The sequence below is a fragment of the Sminthopsis crassicaudata genome, chromosome 6, assembly GCF_048593235.1.
Source record: "Sminthopsis crassicaudata isolate SCR6 chromosome 6, ASM4859323v1, whole genome shotgun sequence".
Classification (NCBI taxonomy): Eukaryota; Metazoa; Chordata; class Mammalia; order Dasyuromorphia; family Dasyuridae; genus Sminthopsis; species Sminthopsis crassicaudata.
This window is the reverse complement of record NC_133622.1, coordinates 233,038,139-233,056,364: the sequence shown is the minus strand read 5'-3', so window position 1 is coordinate 233,056,364 and position 18,226 is coordinate 233,038,139. Positions and strand designations below refer to the sequence as shown.

Genomic DNA, 18,226 nt, shown 5'->3' with positions numbered 1-18,226 from the left:
AGTATCCCAACAGCAACAAAAGTCCAAGATCTGGACCCTAAAGGTAGGGGTCATCCCGATCCCGAAATAGCCAGGACTGGGAGTCTGACTTTGGCAGTAATTGTAAATGGGTTAGAGTTTCCAGGGAGTCTCACAGACTTATTTTTCCTTAGGCCCCCACCCTTAAGCATGGAAGGATACTGAGGAGCCGGAGATGACTCTCTCGGCAGCATGTGATTTGTTATTGTAAAGAAATCAACGACTTCAAGGATTGGTCTTTAAAAGGCTACCTCTGGAAAGTTGGGGGAGGGAAAGGACCCGTCCCAGCCAAAAGGTATCTGTGCAAACGCCCCGAGGTCCAACCATTAGTGCAGGGACCTTGAAGGGCCCTCTGGTCAATCTCCTCCACGTACCCTCATTTTTCCCCTAGTGCAATGCCCAGTCCCAACTGTTCATTCATTGCCCCAAGCTTGGGTTCTTACACCCATGCCCTTGCACGAAAACTCTTGAAGCTCCTTGCACTCATAAGGTATCGGATGTGTGATTTCCATTCACACACACAAGTATCATTCTCTCTGCAAATAAGCCATGCATAAGGGACTGAGTAAGCTGGCACCAAGCACTCCCCCCTCCATCCTCCTCTCACGGATAGATACACTCACCCCCGTTCATACATACCCCGATCCTCCAGACCAGAGCCAGGAGTCCCACCCAGAATGAGACAAACGGCAACATGCATGGCGACTTCTCTCCTACAGCCTCTCGTAGATAGATAGATAGATAGATAGATAGATAGATAGATAGATAGATAGATAAATGAATGAATGAATAAACAAACAAATAAACAAACAGATTAAAAAACAATCCCAGTACCATTGGAACACAAACACACAATGAGCTAGTTACCTCTGTGTCTGGCACAATGTCTCTCACGCATGGGAAAAGGGTCCTTCTGACCCTTACAAACACACACACACACACACACACACACACACACACACACACACACACAGCCTTCTCACGCACACACTCTCAATCACGCACATTCCCTTCATTCTCTCTCTGGATTCTATGCAATGCATGGGGATGAATTTACACAGGCGAAACCCCCACCCCCACCCTATTCTCTAGGACAAACCGACCCCCTTGCACACTCCATGGCGGCGCTTGCACGCGGGAGGGGAGCCGGGATGGGGGACACACTGCCCGAGAGAGTGCTTTCCTAGAGGCCCCCCCCAAACTGCATTTTTTACTGGGCTGCAGACACTGCAGTTCCTCGGCCTTTCTGGCTCTGACTAAGCCACTAGGGTGGGGGTAAAGGCGGGGGAGACGGGGAAGCATTAGGGGGGAAATCCTATTAATAAGCAAAGAATTAAGCAGGTAATAAAAAGAGATTCAAGGAGGAGAAGGCGCTGAAAGCTTTCTGGGGCGGGGAAGTGAGCTTTGCGGCTGGGTTCCAGCAGCCCAAGAGGCGGTTTGGAAATGCAGATGTGACCCCATCTGTATCTGCTCTGGGAGGACGCCTAGTTAGCCGGCTTGCTGTCTGGCGCGGGGGGCGGCCCCTCTCTTTCCCTTCGACTTCTGCTTTTCCCCGCCCTTGTCTTTTCTCTCCCCCCAAAAAATATCTCCATTGGGTTCTGGGATTTAGGGCTGGAAGAGAACTTAAAGATCCACATAGGTCAACTCCTTTATTGGGCAGACAAGAAAAGTGAGGCCCAAGGGAATCAAGAGGCTTTATCCGACGTCATATTAGTAGAAAATGGCAAGGCTCAAGTTGGAAGCAGATGCCATGTTCCTTTGCAACGTTTTTCTCACACATTCGTTTCTGGAGGCTCTGAGGTGGCCAAAGCAACTCTTTATTTCCAGGGCGGCAAGTCTGGCCCCCACCTCGGAGAGGCACCCCCACCCCCACCCCCTCTGCGTAAGAGGCTTCTCTGAGAGCTTGAGGAAACCAGGTTGTGAATCAACATCCTAATCATTAGCCTAATCACAGGAGAGCTGAAGACCCGGGAGAAGAGAGAGAGCATCCGAATATCCAAGGCGGGGAGGAGGGGATGCCGCGTTTGGGGACCGCCTGAGGGAGATATGAAGTCAAAGTCCCCTGTAGGACAGGAAAAAAAAAAAAAAGTCAGATCCTAGGGTGAGTGTATCTGTGATTGTGTGTGTGTGTAAGAAAGAGAAAAACAGACACAGAGACAGACACAAATGCAGAGAGGCAGAGACTGAGAGACAAACGGGGAGACAAAGAGACAGAGACAGATACAAATAGAGGCAGAGACTGAGAGACAAACAGGGGGACAAAGAGACAGAGACAGATACAAATAGAGGCAGAGACTGAGAGACAAACAGGGAGACAAAGAGACAGAGACAGATACAAATAGAGGCAGAGACTGAGAGACAAACAGGGGGACAAAGAGACAGAGACAGATACAAATAGAGGCAGAGACTGAGAGACAAACAGGGAGACAAAGAGACAGAGACAGATACAAATAGAGGCAGAGACTGAGAGACAAACAGGGAGACAAAGAGACAGAGACAGATATAAATAGAGAGAGGCAGAGACTGAGAGACAAACAGGGGGACAAAGAGACAGAGACAGATACAAATAGAGGCAGAGGCTGAGAGACAGAAACAAGGGGACAAAGAGACAGAGACAGAGATAGCACAACAGGAGAAACACATCCATGGTTCCCTGTGTTTCGTTGTTTAAGCGCTCTCTATTCGCATCTGTCAGTGCTGTTTGTGAGTCCGGAGATGCTGGTTCTCGTTCTAATAACAGTTATTTATGAGCTTTAAAATGAGACATTGGACTTTTGGAGACTTGTTCCTCATTAAAGTGGAAGGGGAGGAATGCTCGCAGTCTCCGAGGTGCAGTCCGTCTCGCACTAGGATTCTCTAAGGTCCCTCCAAATTGCATATTCCAGGATCCCTTCCAAATCGGAGATTCTGGATTCTCCTTCATTTCCGACATTTTGCGATCCGTATTCTATGACCAAGATTGGATGTTCTGGGTTCTAAGGTTCCTTCCTGCTCGGGCATTCTGTGTTCTGCGCTTCCAGACCGTTGCTACTCTTCCAGCCCACCGCTTTAGGTTCTACGTGATCTCCCCACCTGGACTACGGGGAAGGACGGGATCTCGGCCTGGTACCTCGGGGAGGCCGCTCGCCGGTGCTAGGCTGGCCCCAAGCAAGGTCCCCCGTCCCACCCGCCCCGCCTCCAAGCCCAAAGCCGAGGCCTCGGGGCCACGGAGAGGAGCGGCCTGGCCCCGGCACAGAAGGGGTTACGGCCCCGGCGCCCCTGGACGCGGGTTTGCGTAATATCTTTATTAGGCAGCACTTCAAGGTAAGCGCGCAATGGAAACCAGATGTGTGGACGCAAGAACCGCAGGAGAGCGAAGACTAAAAAGAAGGGCGGGGGGACAGAGCGGTCCGAGAGAGCAGAGGCCGAGGGGCGGGAGGAGGGCACTGATTAACAATCGGAGGGGAGGCCAGCCGAGGGCAAGGGGAGACCCGCACCGAATTTGCTCTTCCCAGTTAATGGTTTATTCTTTTTTTTGGGGGGGGGAGGCGGTGCACTTCCCACTCGGCCTCTTCCCGCTCAGTTCTGGGTCCCACCTTGCTCTGTAGGCAGTTTCCCTTGGGCCCCTCCCTCCTTCCGCCACCCCTTCGGAGCGGGGCCTCTTTGTGGCTCCCTTCTGGCGGGACTTTTGCCCCCCGGCCTCGGCTGTCCTCGGGCCCGGGCTTATTAGGGATGAGCTATGGAGAGCAAGGAAGCGGTGACGTTTGGCGTCTCCCAGGCGCGGGGCTTCCCGCGGCCCCCACGTCCCCTCCCCCACCCCACCCCACCCCGGGTGTCAGATCGCTAACGCGCCTGGGCTGGGGGGTCGGGGGCGGAGAAGAGATACAAGGCAGAGCTAGGCCTAAAAAAGGCAGTGCGCCTTTTGCGAGAGGGAAGAGAGGGAGAGAGCCGGAGAAAACGGGTCAATTCCCTGCCATCTAGGCTCCAGTTTGTGAGGGAGTGATGGCAGGAATCATAGTAATGGGGGGGGCAGGTAGAGAGGAGCGAGCCCTTCTCTTCGCTTTACCCGTGGGCAGGAGCGAGAGGGAAGAAAGGGGATGTGGGGGAGACTGTGTACATGGAGAGGAAAGGGGGTGCGAAGGAAAGCCTTCATAGGCGTCTGAAAATAACCGAAGGGAATGGCTGGGAGGCCCGCTTTCCAGAAGGAAAGAGGGTGAGAAAGCCAGGCCAAAGACTGGGAGAAGGGGAGAAAAGGCTAGGTTCCTGCAGCTGCTCTGCCACTGCCTAGGGCGAAGGAGCCCAAAAGGATGCAGTGAGGCAGGAATCGGAATTTCTTCCTCTCTCCTCCTCTTCTTCCTCTTTCCCCTGCTCCTGCCACTTAGCTCCAAACTGTTCCATGAGCCATTTCTTCCACCAGCTAAGAGTTGGCAGGTTTTTGTTTTTTTTTAATCTGGAAACGATTTCTTCCTGTAACATTCCCCCCCCCCAAAAAAAAATCTGACTGGGGACCCTCTTGTCACCAAGTGCCCGCGCTCGTTGGAGGCCCTTATCCTCCCCTAATTCACACCCTGCCGCCGCTGGGGCGGGAAGCGAAGGAAGGAGAAAGGAGCGGGGAGGTCGGGGGCTCGAAACCTCTGTCACTGGGCTAGCAGCATCTCTTTAAAAGGAAGGAAAGGGAGAAAAGAGATACACAGAGAGAGCTAGAGACAGACAGAGACACAGAGAGAGAGACAGAGAGAGACAGAGAGACAGAGAGAAGGAAAGGGAAAGTGGGAGAGAGACAGAAGAAAGAAAGAAAAAAGAAAGTCCTTATTCTTCAGAATCTGAAGAGGGTGTTAAGGATTTGCTCAGTTTTCCGAAATATTTGAATCACTACAGCCCTGTGTTTTCCGTCTGAAAGAAGAGACAGAGAGGGGAGAAGAAAAGGAGAGGGAGGGAGGGAGGGAGAGAGAGAGAGAGAGAGAGAGAGAGAGAGAGAGAGAGAGAGAGAGAGAGAGAGAGAGAGAGAGAGAGAGGAGAGAGAGAGAGAGAGAGAGAGAGAGAGAGAGAGAGAGAGAGAGAGAGAGAGAGAGAGAGAGAGAGTTTTTAGAGTCGCTCTGGCTGCCCTCTCTCCCTCCCTCCCTCCCTCCTCCTCCTCTTCCCCCCTCCTTTCTCCTCCTCTTTTCCTTTCTCTCTCCTCCTCCTCTCCTCCTCCTCCCCCCGCTCGCTCACCTCCCTCTCTAAACGCTCGCCAAGGCCGGCGGCGGAGGCTTCTCGGCCGGCCCCCTCCCCTCGGCTCTGTCCCTCCCACTCCAGGCATGATGCTGAGACGTGCGTCTCTTACTGTGACTCTCCGGCGGCCGCGATGGACGCCTACTACAAGCCCGGTCTCCTCTCAGAGCCGCGAGAACTCGCCTTCCTTTCGGGCTTTCCCGGCGGCCGACAAGTTCAGCACGGCGTTCCTGGCGGCCAAGGGCCAGAGCTACGGCGAGGCCAAGTGCCGGGGCCGCTACACCCCGCAGCAGCCGCCGCCGCCCCAGCAGCAGGACGCGGCTGCGCCCCTGGAGAGCGGCGCGGGCCAGGCGCAAAGCGGCGCCGGCCCGCGGGGCTCCTTCGGCAAGTACCCGCCGCCGCCGCAGCCCGCCGCAGCCGCAGCCGCCCGCCGCATCTCTACCTGCAGAGGGGATCTTGCAAAAACGCCCCCGGACAGCGGCCTGAAGCTCCCGGAGGGCGGCGGCGGCGGCCACAACGGGCCCCTGCAGGTCTCCTGCTACGGTGAGTGCCTCCGTCCTGCCTCCCGGGGGGCGGGCAGCGGACAAGGCCGCGGGCCGAGCTCTCCCTCCGCAGTCCCCGCGCCCCGGGAACGGCCCGGTCCCCCAGTCACGCAACACCGGAAGCTCGGGAGGGAGGGCGGGGGAGAAGAGGGCCGAGCTGAGGAGGAGCGGCGGGGGGGCTCGGGGCCGGGGGTCGGGCCTGGCGAGCTGGGGCTTCGACGGCTCCGAGGAGCCGAAATCGCCAGGCTCGGGCTCCCCGGGCGTGTGCACGCTCCCCTCGCCGTCTCATAGGATGGTGTCCCCATTCCCTGGCCGGGCCGCCTCCCGGCCCGGCCGGCCTCCAGTCTGCCAGCCGCGGTGGCCCCGGACGGATTTGGAGCTGGGGGGGGGGGGTGAGGCACGATACACAGACTCCAAATAGGGAGACGCCAAGTTTGTTCTTGGGGCCGGGACTTCGAATAACTGCGGGCGCAAAGGGCCCTGCCCAGGTCCGGGGCCAGCTTCCCTCCCGAACTCACCAGGGCTTCCCCAATCGTTCTATACATGGGAAGCGTCACAGGTGGGAAAGTCGACGGACCCGGCCGAGGAGACTCAGTTCTCCTTCCCGCCACCATCTCTCTCTCTCTCTCTCTCTCTCTCTCTCTCTCTCTCTCTCTCTCTCTCTCTCTCTCTCTCTCTCTCTCTCTCTCTCTCTCTCTCTCTCTCTCTCCCCCCCCCCCGTTCTCACTTCTCCCGTGACTGTTTCTGGGTGTCCCGGAGTGTCTGGGTTCTAGAGGACTAGGGATGTCTGGGTCCGGGGTCCTTGCAAGGCTTAGCCGCCAGCACTGGGGGGAGAAGGGGATGGCAGCCTGAGGCAGGGAGGTCACCCTCTGACTTTCCGCCAGCTGAATCCTTGCCCCGTCTGTGCTCCCTAAAATAGTGCCGGGCCGTACACAAAGAGAAGCAAGCTTCCGAGAGAAAGCGATGGGCACCCCAAGGGTGAGACCCGCTTTCTCTGTCCCCGTCTCTTTTCCTCCAGATCACAATTACCCACATTTTATATGCCCACACTTCTTCACAGTTTCCAAATGCTCATAATCGCTCCTCCGGTGAGGTAGACGTGGAAGGCCCTTAGAACTCAGCTCGGGATTCGTGGTCTAATTTCTTCTTGGACACATTGTTAGCTGCTTATAAATTTGGAAAACTCATTTCTTGTTTGTTTGTGGGAGCCTGGGACTCATCCGCTAAAAGATGTGAACTAGAAGGCCTCTAAGGTCTCTTTTTGACTTGCAAGTTTTGAAATTACATTTCTCGAATGAAGAAATCGAGGCTCAGGGAATCTGTACTGGCTTGTCCAAGGTCAAAGGACTAAGAAATGACTGAGCAAGACAGAAATGAAACAGGCCTGTGGACTTTCATTCTGGTGCTCTTTCTTAGCAGGCCCACCGTGTCAGTCCCAGAGCACTCTTTAGCCGCAGGGGCTCCCTATGAGGGTCTCTATTTCTTGGGAGCCCTAATGCGATCCTGTATGGGAGTGTGAGAGAGTACAATTGCACAGAACCATCTCCTTCTTTGGGGTGCCTGAAAGATTAAGGGAAAATTTAATTTTGCCATTTCTCCGATTCCCTCCTGAGTTCGGCCTTCAGTGGCCGAACTTCATTACAGCCAGAAAGAGACACCATGGTTAATCCTGGTACAAGAAGCAGTCCCAGAGGAGTCACACAAGGGAGCTTCAGCTATCAGTTTGCCAGTTGAAGTGATCTCTGAAGGAAGTGAAGGTGGGGGAAAGGAGTCATCTATTCCAAAGGGCTCAGGGTTATGTTCTTTTCTCCTATGCTAGGGGCTCTTAAGTGTGTGTGTGTGTGTGTGTGTGTGTGTGTGTGTGTTTTAAACCACAATTGAATGAATCCATCCCCTTTTTAGTTCTGTTTTTAAATGCATAAAATACACAGCATTACAATGGAAATCCAATAATAATAAAATCATTATTTGTTTTGTTTTGTTTAGTTTGTGGAGCTCAAATTGATAATATGTACTCTTGATGGTGGGATGGCATAGGCTGTGGGTGCACTTGACCTTGAAAGATATTGTTCCTTGCTCAGAAAGGAAAGAACTGAGTCAGATCTAGGACCCAAATGTCCCCTGACCTATCCTCCCTCCCCAAACGATTTGCCACTATGTTCCCAGGGGATTTAGACAGGCTGAAATTTGGTCTCCTTTTTAATCTCCCCTGGGTACCCTGCAATTCAGTGTCCATCCAGTATAACTCAGGCCACCTGCTGATGTAGAAAGCTTCCACAGAACCTGGCAAAAGCATCCAATTCACTATAGGAATGGAGTTAAGTTAGATTGAATTGATTTGGGAAGAATAGTATGCCCTACTCAACCACTAAAATCCTGTGATCTCCAACGTCTCCAACTTCAATTCCATGGAGGGGAACTTCTTTGGCTGGTGTTGGCTCAGACTGGGGATGTGTCCCCTCCATGGAGCCTGCATTTCAGAGGGTGCTTAGAGATCTGGTAGCAAACTGCCAGCTATTGTTTAGCTGGAGAGGCTGGATCAGAAAAGGGGGACATGGAGGAAGGGAGCTTGCCTTGTAGTTCCTATAGGAATTTTTAAAAATAAAAAACAAAACCTCATCAAAGAGGCCTCCTATGTGGTTTTGTTTATAGGCCAAAGGGGGAAAATCCTTTGGATAGATGAGCTCTTTCTTCCTGGCCCCTAACGCTAACCTTTTTCCCTCTGAGAAAATGACCCTGAGACCAGCCCCTTCCTTCTCCAGTAGTCCGGGGCTGAAGATGACCTTCAGCTTTGGGTGGGGGAGAGGGGGTTGTTTATAATAAGATTCCTATACTTGGTTTCTAGAAACTCCACCACCCTCCCCGGTTATGCTCGATGGGACCTCCAAGTGCTTAAAACAAATGAAGATTAGAAAGACCTCAGACACCATTTCAGGGACCATTTGAAGCGCCAGAAGACTGGGATTTTCAGTTCTTTGCCGACAATAAGATCTCTCCTTGACTTTTCTTCTGTCTTCCCCCAAAAAAAACAAAACAAAACAACAACAACAACAAAAAACCACTGACTTTCTCAAGTTCTCAGGCAGAGAAATTATTTATTATCTCCATCATTTAGATTTTAAGCCTGAATTCTGAATATCCAAATAGATAGAATCTTAGAGATGACCAAGAACAATCTTTTCATTTAGTCAACAAAAGTCACACAGAAAGCAGATGGAACCTAGGTTTGGGTCTCCGATTCCAGTGCCCTTCGATCCCTCCTATTAAAATTATTGCTGTTCTTGTTTGAATCGCTTTCCTCCAGGTACTCATCTCTCAGATCAAAAAGGTTAGATAAGAGTGATCTTTGAAAAGGTAGAAGGCAGCCAGCTGGCACTGGGCATAAGGAAGCAAAGGAACACAGAAGATCCAGAGATCTTCAGAGGGAGAGGGGATAGAATTGGGGAGGGCAGGCTAACTTTTCTAGCCCCTGTGTTATTTACTCCAACAACAGAATAGGTATAATTTGGGGATGAGCTTGATAGTCTTCAAAAAGTTTCAACCAGATTGCCCCAAAAAGATTGAGGAAAATTCTAGCTTTCACTTGGAGGAAAGGATTCAATTAAGGAAATGGTGGGTGAAGTGGCTGCTTTCTTTGGACCTTAGTGTCAAGGTTATGGACTCTACAGAATTCTACAGGATTTCAGTAGTGGTGGGATGGGGATGGGGGTAAGGTTCCCTGTCCTATGAGGAAATCCAGGGAACTTCTTAATTTTTAATCTAGTCGAAAGGAAAATATAAAGAAATGCAGTCCTGGGACTGGGAGTTTGGACTCTGAGTGGACATATCAGGGGAATGGGCCAAACTGGAGTCCAGCTGTCTGGAGGGAGCTTGACCTTTCAGCCACAGGCCGGAGGGCTCCGGGTCTGATCTTTCCTGGATGCCAACCTCCCCAGAGACAGAATGGGCAAAGGCTGACCTTAGCCAAAACTACTATTCGGCACTTAGGTCTCCATTGAAGCCAGAAGCCAGTCCTCTGAGCCATTCTCCAATGGGAGCCTAGACGGAATCCTCACTCCCACTCTCTTCGCCCGCCTTGTTCCCCTTTACCAAAACCAAGTGTGAGCACCTCTGAGGGCCTGCGTCTCCTATATTTTCAAGGTCTTTCTCCTACCTTTCAACCTGAGAGATGGAGTAGTTTGGGAAGGACAGCTAGACCCACAAGTCCTGGACTCAGAACACCCGGACCCCGGGCCTGAAAACAGAAGCACTCTTAGTTTCAGCCTCCGAAGGGCATGGCTTGGGCACCTAGAGCCCCCCCCTCTATGTGTTTGGGGGAGAGCTGTCCACCTCTGAGCCCTGCAATGTAGGAATATAGTGGTGATCCTAGCTATGCTCTGAGCTCAAGATATTGAGACTCCACCACTGGGCTCTGGATTTACTGAATGAAACCCCAAGGTAGAGGCCATTGGGCCTCTCCAAGCTGGTGGGGAGATGCTGTGGTGTGTGTGTGTGTGTGTGTGTGTGTGTGTGAGAGAGAGAGAGAGAGAGAGAGAGAGAGAGAGAGAGAGAGAGAGAGAGAGAGAGAGAGAGAGAGAGAGAGAGAGAGAGAGAGAGAGAGAGAGAGAAAGATCTCCACTCTTTCCTTTTCTTTTGATGGGGGTGGGGAGATGTAGTTTTCGCTTTGATCCAACATTTAAAAACGGATCTGTCAAATCTGATCTCGCCTCCCCTGGCCAGGGGTTAGTTACAATCAAGTCCTAGCGAAGCTTTCCCCCAGGAGCGGGCCGGAAACCCTCAGCACAGAGCCTGTGGAATGAGGGAAATGGGGGGGGGGGGGGGAGAGAGGCAAAGATTTCTTTTTTCGATCAAATTAGACAGAATGTTTGGGGCTGGGTTTTGTTCTGCGTTTTTTCCCGTCTGCGGGAACCTCGAGGCTGCGAAACAAAAGTTGGTTCCGGATTGTATCTGATCAGAGGTTCTGGTTGTGTTAAAGAGACAGGCAGAAGAAAAAAGAATGTGTTTTAAGCACAAAACTCAAAGAGACAGAGACAGAAGCAGAGAGAGAAAGAGAGACACACAGAGATTGTAAACGCAAAGAAACAAAGCAAAAAAAAACCAACAACAAATATATATATATATATAATTCATTAAAAGGGAATAGATACCTGAGAGAAATACATATTTTCTTTCTCACAGATTTTTTGAACAGATACAAACTCAGACCAACGGTCACCACATTTTTTTGTTTGTTTGTTTGTTTGATGAGAGACAATATGAATTGTAAGAATCGATATTTCTGAGAGGGAGAGAATGGCAGAGACCAAGAGACATAAGTGACAAAAATATAAATTCTAAAATTGTATATGTGCACGACAGAAAGCAGAGACTAAAAGAACGGGATGGAAAAGCGACTCTTGTATTTGAGAGAAAAAGAGACAGATGAAAATATGATTTGTAAAATGGAATGAGAGAGAGAGAGAGAGAGAGAGAGAGAGAGAGAGAGAGAGAGAGAGAGAGAGAGAGAGAGAGAGAGAGAGAGAGAGAGAGAGAGAGTCGAAAAAAATATAAGAAAATATAAGAGAGACAGGCAGGCAAAGTGGAGACAGTAAATGAGAAATGTAAAATGGACTAAATTTATAAAAGCGAGGTCGAGAGCAGAAATAGATTACGAATGCGAAGTTCGAGAAAGAGAAAAGCAGAAACCCAGACACCTAAAGAGAGGGACCCAGAATGTGGATTGTAACCCGGAACGTCCCGTAAGACAGACTCAGCCTGCAGAGACAAAGAGAATAAGATCGTGGGAACAATTGAAAGAGAACGAAGAGGCAGGGATTTCGAAAATGTACAATGGAATACATGAATGAGAGAAACAGAGACTGAGAAATGGAACGGAAAGGCAGAGAGACAAAAAGATTGAGACCGAATTCGGATTGCAAGCAGTAATTAATATAGGAGGTAGAGACCGATCCTGGGAGGATAAAGATGTAAATGGAAACAGGGCTAGACTGATCGACGGACAAAGAAATTGAGACAGAACTGAAGAGACTGGAGGCAAACGGCAATTGTTTAAAATTTAGAAATTCATAATTAAAATTAAAAAAAAAAAAAAAAAAAGCCGGAGACTTGGAATACGCGATTGAAACGCTGAGACAGAGGAAAAAAAGAGACCCAGAAAAGGTGATGGTGAAAGTCGTGTAGGGGAGAGAGGAAGAAGAGGCGGGATTGTGGGTTGTAAATGTGTGTGAGCGAAAGTGAGCCGGAGCTTGGCTCTAAACGAGACCGAGTGTTCCCAGTACCCGGGGAGTCCGAGTGCGGCCCCGAGTCCCGGGGATCAGAGTGCGGGCCCGAGTACCGAGCCGAGTGCGGCCCCGAATACCCGGTATCAGAGTGAGGTCCCGAGTACCGAGCCTAGTGCGGCCCCGAGTATCGGGTATCAGTGGCATTCCGAGTACCGAGCCGAGTGCGGCCCCGAGTACCGGGTATAGAGTGCGGGCCCGAGTACCGGGTATAGAGTGCGGGCCCGAGTACCGGGTATAGAGTGCGGGCCGGAGTGCCGGGGGAAATCCGAGCGCGTGGAGACGATTTCCGTGTTTAGTCCCGCTTCTAACTAGCTGTGCGGAGTTCCTCCCAATCTAGGACCGAAATAAAAATGAAAATGAATGGGTTCAGAGAACGAGCTCCGAGGCGGAGGGCAATTGTTTGTAAATCGATTGATCTGCACATAAACGTGTTGGGGTGTCCAGTTAATTGAGAGTAGGGAGAAAGCCACGGAAGAAAAAGACCTGCGGCTTAAAAGGCGGGTTACTTGACCCCTGAAGGGGATCTTACCCCCGGGACCGCATAGACGCGGCGGTCGGTCTGTACTTGAAGCGGGTGGGACGGCCGAGTGAGCCCTTCCCTGAGGCTAAGTGCTGCCCGAGGGCGGATTAAATGGCGGCGAATAACCCGAGGACTTTCCGTGTCTCTCTCATTTTATTTTTGTCCACGAGGAAAACCTGCGTGGCGCCGAATCCCCGCGCGGAGCTGCAAAGCCCGGCCCGAGCACGCCATCGCTAAGAGCGCTTCCCCAGCCCGGAGGATTTGCCCTTCGGGGAGGAAAAAACCATCCCAGCTGGTTGCAATTATTTCTAAAATTAAAAAACAAAAGCAAAAGCAAGAAGGCAGGCCAAGTGCGAGTCCCGGGGTCCCCCGCACGCTGGAATCTCGGGCCTCCCCCTGTCTGGGCGCGCGGGCTCTTTGTTGGGGGGCACCGAAATAGAAAGGAGAAAGCGGCTTTGTGAGCGCGCGCCGGAGCCCTGCCCGGCCTGGAACCCCGAGAGACGCGCGCGGGGAGCTTCTGGGGAGCGCTGGGGTGCGGGGCCCGCGGCCGCTTCTCGTCGGGCGCGCGGCGGCGGCGGCTCCCAGAGCGGGGGCTGGGCCCACGCGCCTCCGCAGAGGCTGCAGGGAGCGGGGCCACACCGGCGAGGCTCTGGGGACCCCGGCTCTGGGGCTCCGCGCGATTTCCTTGCTAGTGGCGAGCCCGGCCCAGGGAAAGCGGCACGGGGGGCTTCAACCGGGCTCGAATTCTGCCTTCGACGTTTTGATCATTGGTTGTGTGACGTTGGGCAAGTCACTGATGGCCCTGCGCCTCCATTTCCTTATCTGTAAAATTCAGGAGTGACGGATCTCGGAGCCTTCCGTTCTATGAATCCTTAGCCTCCATCTCATTTCCACAGGATAAGTGGAGCCCGTTCTCCCAGCCACCCACTCCCCGCCAGAACTTGGTCCGTGGGGGGACAATCTAGGCTTCTGAGGTCCCCAGGGCGGAGAATTTCTTCTCTTTTCTAATCTGCATTTCCCGAAAAAAAAAAAAAAAAAGTTCCAGCCCTCCTGAGGGCTCCTTTCAGGGCTTGGCTGCGGGCCAATTCAGGGCCGATTCCTTCTAGGCCCTGTGGAGCAAGGCCGGGGTGGGCACTTTTGCTTTCAGCTTGGGGGGTGGCCCCGCCAGGCCTCTCACATCATCGCCCTAGTTTCTAGAAGCTATTGTGGGGTTCAGATCCCTGTCCTGTGGGGCTGGGGAGAGGGAGAGTGGGTGAGTCTGAAGGAGAAACTGAGGCAAAGAGAAATCTCAACTCTCTCCACCATCCCAGAGGCCAAGCTAAGACCGAGGAAGCCCCAGACTCAGTGAAAGGGACAGATGTCTCAGCAAAGACACGTGGAGAATCACCTACAGGTCGGAACAGTTCCCTTGTGCCAGGAAGAACTCCATGGCCAGATCACTGGACACTAACTGGGTGCGAGTCGCCCCTCTGGACACTCCCAGGAGTGTTACAGAAAGAGGGCCACAGGATCACATACCCCTTCCTTAACCTCCTCCTCCATTCCAACCCAACCCCAGTCCCAGCAGCCTCTTCTCTGTCGCCAGAGGCCCAGACTTAGAGGTGGGCCGGCAAGCCCCGTTACAGATGTTGCAGCTCTGGGCCTCTCTTAGTGGCGGATGAGCAACCCTACTTCCGCCCGGCCCATTCCAGATGTGCTGCCCTGCGCAGCCCCTCCCTTTTTTGTCCTTCTCCCCCCTCCCCCAGGCTAGTTGCAGGTGTACAGAATAGCCTGGGACAGTTCCTGCCAAACAGACCTCCCAATGTCCCCCGTGTGCAAGACAAGCAAAGCTCTGTCCTTCCTTTGTATGTCACGAGTAGATCCCAGGGGGCCCAGATCCCAGTCGCCTCACCCTTACCTTGCCAAACTTAGCCCATTTTGCTGGACTGAGGGGAGCCCCGCTGCTGCTGAGACCCCGAGGTTGGGCAGGGGGTGTGCGGGTATGAGGAAAGCTACCAAAGGATAAGAATTCTGCAAGCAGGCTGCTCCTCCACCACCCTCAGGCTCCTGCTCCTGCTTCTAAATTGACAGAAGAGCTCAGGGGAGAAAAGAGAGCTCAGTGGACTGGAGAGAAGCCTCAGTCTCAGTTTCCTCATCTGAAAATGACTAAATTCCCTGACTTCCGAGGTCCCTGGAAGCTCAAACCTATGAACTTTTGAAAGAAGGAGGGAGACAGTGGAAAACAAAGCTTTAGAAAGGGCCAGAGAGAATCTGGAGTTTTAGCATGTTATGGTTTAGTAGCAAGTCCACTACACTGATTTTGGAGGTAAGCCATGTCACTTTTCAGAGCCTCAGTTTCCTTCTCTGTAAAATAAAGGGATGGGGCTAGAAGACCTCTCAGCAAGTTTCTTCCAGCACTAAATCTTATGGACTGAAAAAACCCTGGAAGGAATCAGGCCGAGGGCCCAGCATGTATGTTTTCTCACTCAGGTCTCTGGAACCTCTTCCCCAAGGGGCTGGATGGAGGTAGTGATGCAGTCTGGGGATTCTCTTTCCTTAATAAGAGATCAGAATTACTGATGGAAGTGGAAATCTTCAACATAAAGAAGATCCAACTCACTTCCAGTTGATCGATGATGGACAGAAACAACTACACCCAGAGAAGGAACACTGGGAAGTGAATGTAAATTGTTAGCACTACTGTCTGTCTACCCAGGTTACTTATACCTTAATGTGCAACAAGAAAATGGTATTTACACACATATATTGTATCTAGGTTATACTGTAACACATGTAAAATGTATGGGATTGCCTGTCATCGGGGGGAGGGAGTGGAGGGAGGGAGGGGATAATTTGGAAAAATGAATAAAAAAAAAAAAAAAAAGAGAGATCAGAATTAGGGGTAGGGTCACAAGCTGCCACGGCCTGGCCCCAGGGGAAGCCCGGTTCAGCTGAGCTTCTCTGAATGACAGTGGAATACCCTCAGAGAGAGTTGAGGGCTTGGTGAACTCCGAAAATTGACTTGGTCTCTAGAAAATAACATGTTTGTTCATCTGGAGCATTCGATCTCATTGGCTTGGGGCTGCAGTTTCAGGCTGGGGCAGTGAGGTCCCAGTCCAACTTGAGAGTCAGGAGATCTAGGCCATTATGATGTACAGCTTCTCCTAGCCGTGACCAGGATGGGTACCAGCTCACAGTCAAATAAGGGGTCGGGGAGCTGGAGACTAAGATTGAAAGAAAAATTGGGGTACTGAGATCCAGAGTGGAGATAGTGAATATTGAGGAGAAGAAATAAAGGTCAGATTCTCACCACTCCCTCCTCCTTGGAGTCTCATTAACATGGACGTCATCTCTCCATGATGACCTTGTAATATTCCCTGAATCTTTATTGTGCTCCAGACCAACTGGACACTTCTCCACTGCCCCCACTAACCACACCTCTACACTCCAAGGCAGGCTTCCTCACCCTGGAATGTCTTCCTTTCCACCCTTTTAGGCAATTAGGGTTAAGTTACTTGCCCAGGGCCACACAGCTCTATAAAAAAAATAAATAGATTATAAATCAACAATAAATAAATTCTATGAATTCTATGAATAAATATGTTATTATACGTTTATAGCATAAATTCTATAAATAAATAAATATTATATAAACGACCTCATTTCAATGTTGAAAAAATGATCTTAGCTTAAGTGACCTGTCCAGGGTCATACATAGCTAGTAAATGTATGAGGCAGATGAACTCAGACCTTCCAGTTATCTCCTCTCAATCACTTTGTTGGGTTCCCTCTAATCTTTTTATTGTGAAATGTCATCTTTTCGATGTTTACATGTTTGTATCTCACCCTTACGAGACCCAAATCCATGAGATCAGGGAATTGTTTTTCTTCTAAGCTTTCTGCCTTGCCATCCAAAGAAAAATAGATTTGGAGCTGGAATATATAGTTTGGACCACAGAGTTCAACCCCTTCCAAGATTTGTAAAGGAAGGAACTGAGTTGCTCAAGATCACAGAATTAAATTATGAATTAACACTAAGCAAAAGTGCCATTTCTACTATAGAATATCTTCAACTAGACACCCATTGGTGCACCAAGCCCTGGGTGCCTCTAAGATTATACGTTTTAGAGAAGGTGTCGATTTACATTGGTGGGGAAAGTTTTTGAATAAAGTCTCTATTTGTCATTCATTCATTTCAGTTCTGTCAGACTCTATGTGACCCCATTTGGGGTTTTCTTGGCAAATTTTCTTCTCTGACTCATTTTTACAGATGAGGAAACTGAGGCAAACATGGTCAAGTGACTTGCCCAGCTAGTAAGTATCTGAGGCCAGATTTGAACTCAGGTTGTCCTGAGTCCCAGGATTATACAGCTAGTAAGTGTCTTGCAAAATTCAACATTGCACTACATCCTAGATACCTAGTTGCTCCATAAATTCCCTATACTGATGAATCACTGGTCCAGCTGAAAAAAAAAAAAAATTCCCCTGAACCAAGAATTGTGATAAGCACACAGTAGACACTTAATAAATGTTTCTTGAATATATTGGTGCAGTGTTGGATAGGTGTAAGATAACAGGGTCAACCTTAGGGCTGGCAAATAGGGCCAATAATCATATAAGTTATCCTTACCTTAGAAAAGGATGTAGTGCAACGTTGAATTAATGAAAGAGGTACCCAAAAAAAGTAGGCTGAGGAAGGAAGCTGATGGATAAGGGAGTCCTGGAGCCAGGGATCTATTTATAGTAAGGCATATCAGGAATTGCATTTCTATGCTTCTATTATAAGCTTTCATTGGAAGGGTGTGTGTGTGTGTGTGTGTGTGTGAGAGAGAGAGAGAGAGAGAGAGAGAGAGAGAGAGAGAGAGAGAGAGAGAGAGAGAGAGAGAGAGAGAGAGAGAGAGAGAGAGAGAGAGAGAGAGTCACAGAGAGAGTGAGAAAGAGAGAGACACAGGCTGACAGAAAGAGACAGAGACACAGAGATCATAGGTTCATAGTATTTTAGAGCTACAAAGGATCTTAGAATCACCAAATTTCCGAACTGGAAAGGATTTTAGAAGGTCATTCATATCTAAATTCAATTCATACTCTTTATCCTGAACAGTTTATCACCTGACCTCCTCAGTCTGAAGCCTTCCAAGGAGAAGGACCTCCTGGGGCAACTCATTCTATCCAGTTTGGGACAGTTCTTTAGGAGAAGAGCACATGACGGGACCTCAGAACCCAGAATGTCCCAGTTGGAAGACTTGGAAAATGGAATCTAGAATGGCAAAGCTGGAAGGGACCTTAGACCAGAGAATGATAGCTCTAAGGGGGCACATACCCAAATCCCATTTTAGATGGGGTCCAGAGAAAGATGTCTTCCTGAAGGAAAGCTCAAGTGTGGCTCAATCTCTTTCTTGTAGCTGCTTTCTTGTAGCCCTTGTAGCCACTTTTTTCTTCCCCACGTTGCCTTCTCAGCTTCTAGCCACCTAGTTCCTTCTGGCTGTAGTCTTTCCTTCCAAAAAGAAATCTCCCAAACTAAAATACCAATCAGGGCAAAGTCTCTACTCTAGAGATAGTTCTGTGTGTGACTGAGGATTCGCATCTGTGAGTTACACAATGAACCCATCAGCTAGAGGTACCCGACGTTGTATAAACATGCAAAGGTGTGCTTCGGTCTTTGCACGTGTCTGTATCTGTGTGTCATGTACTAGTCC

At 50.5% G+C, this 18,226-nt stretch overlaps 1 protein-coding gene across 1 annotated transcript in view; it reads left to right on the top strand.

Annotated features, from left to right (window-relative positions):
* ALX4 (ALX homeobox 4) overlaps nucleotides 1–18,226 on the top strand; it is a 71,628-nt gene that overhangs the window by 10,095 nt on the left and 43,307 nt on the right. Inside the window, 6 exon segments of the mRNA XM_074275782.1 lie at nucleotides 410–508; nucleotides 5,233–5,365; nucleotides 5,367–5,617; nucleotides 5,619–5,636; nucleotides 5,638–5,668; nucleotides 5,670–5,751. Of these exon segments, the coding sequence (XP_074131883.1) occupies nucleotides 410–508; nucleotides 5,233–5,365; nucleotides 5,367–5,617; nucleotides 5,619–5,636; nucleotides 5,638–5,668; nucleotides 5,670–5,751 (614 nt within the window).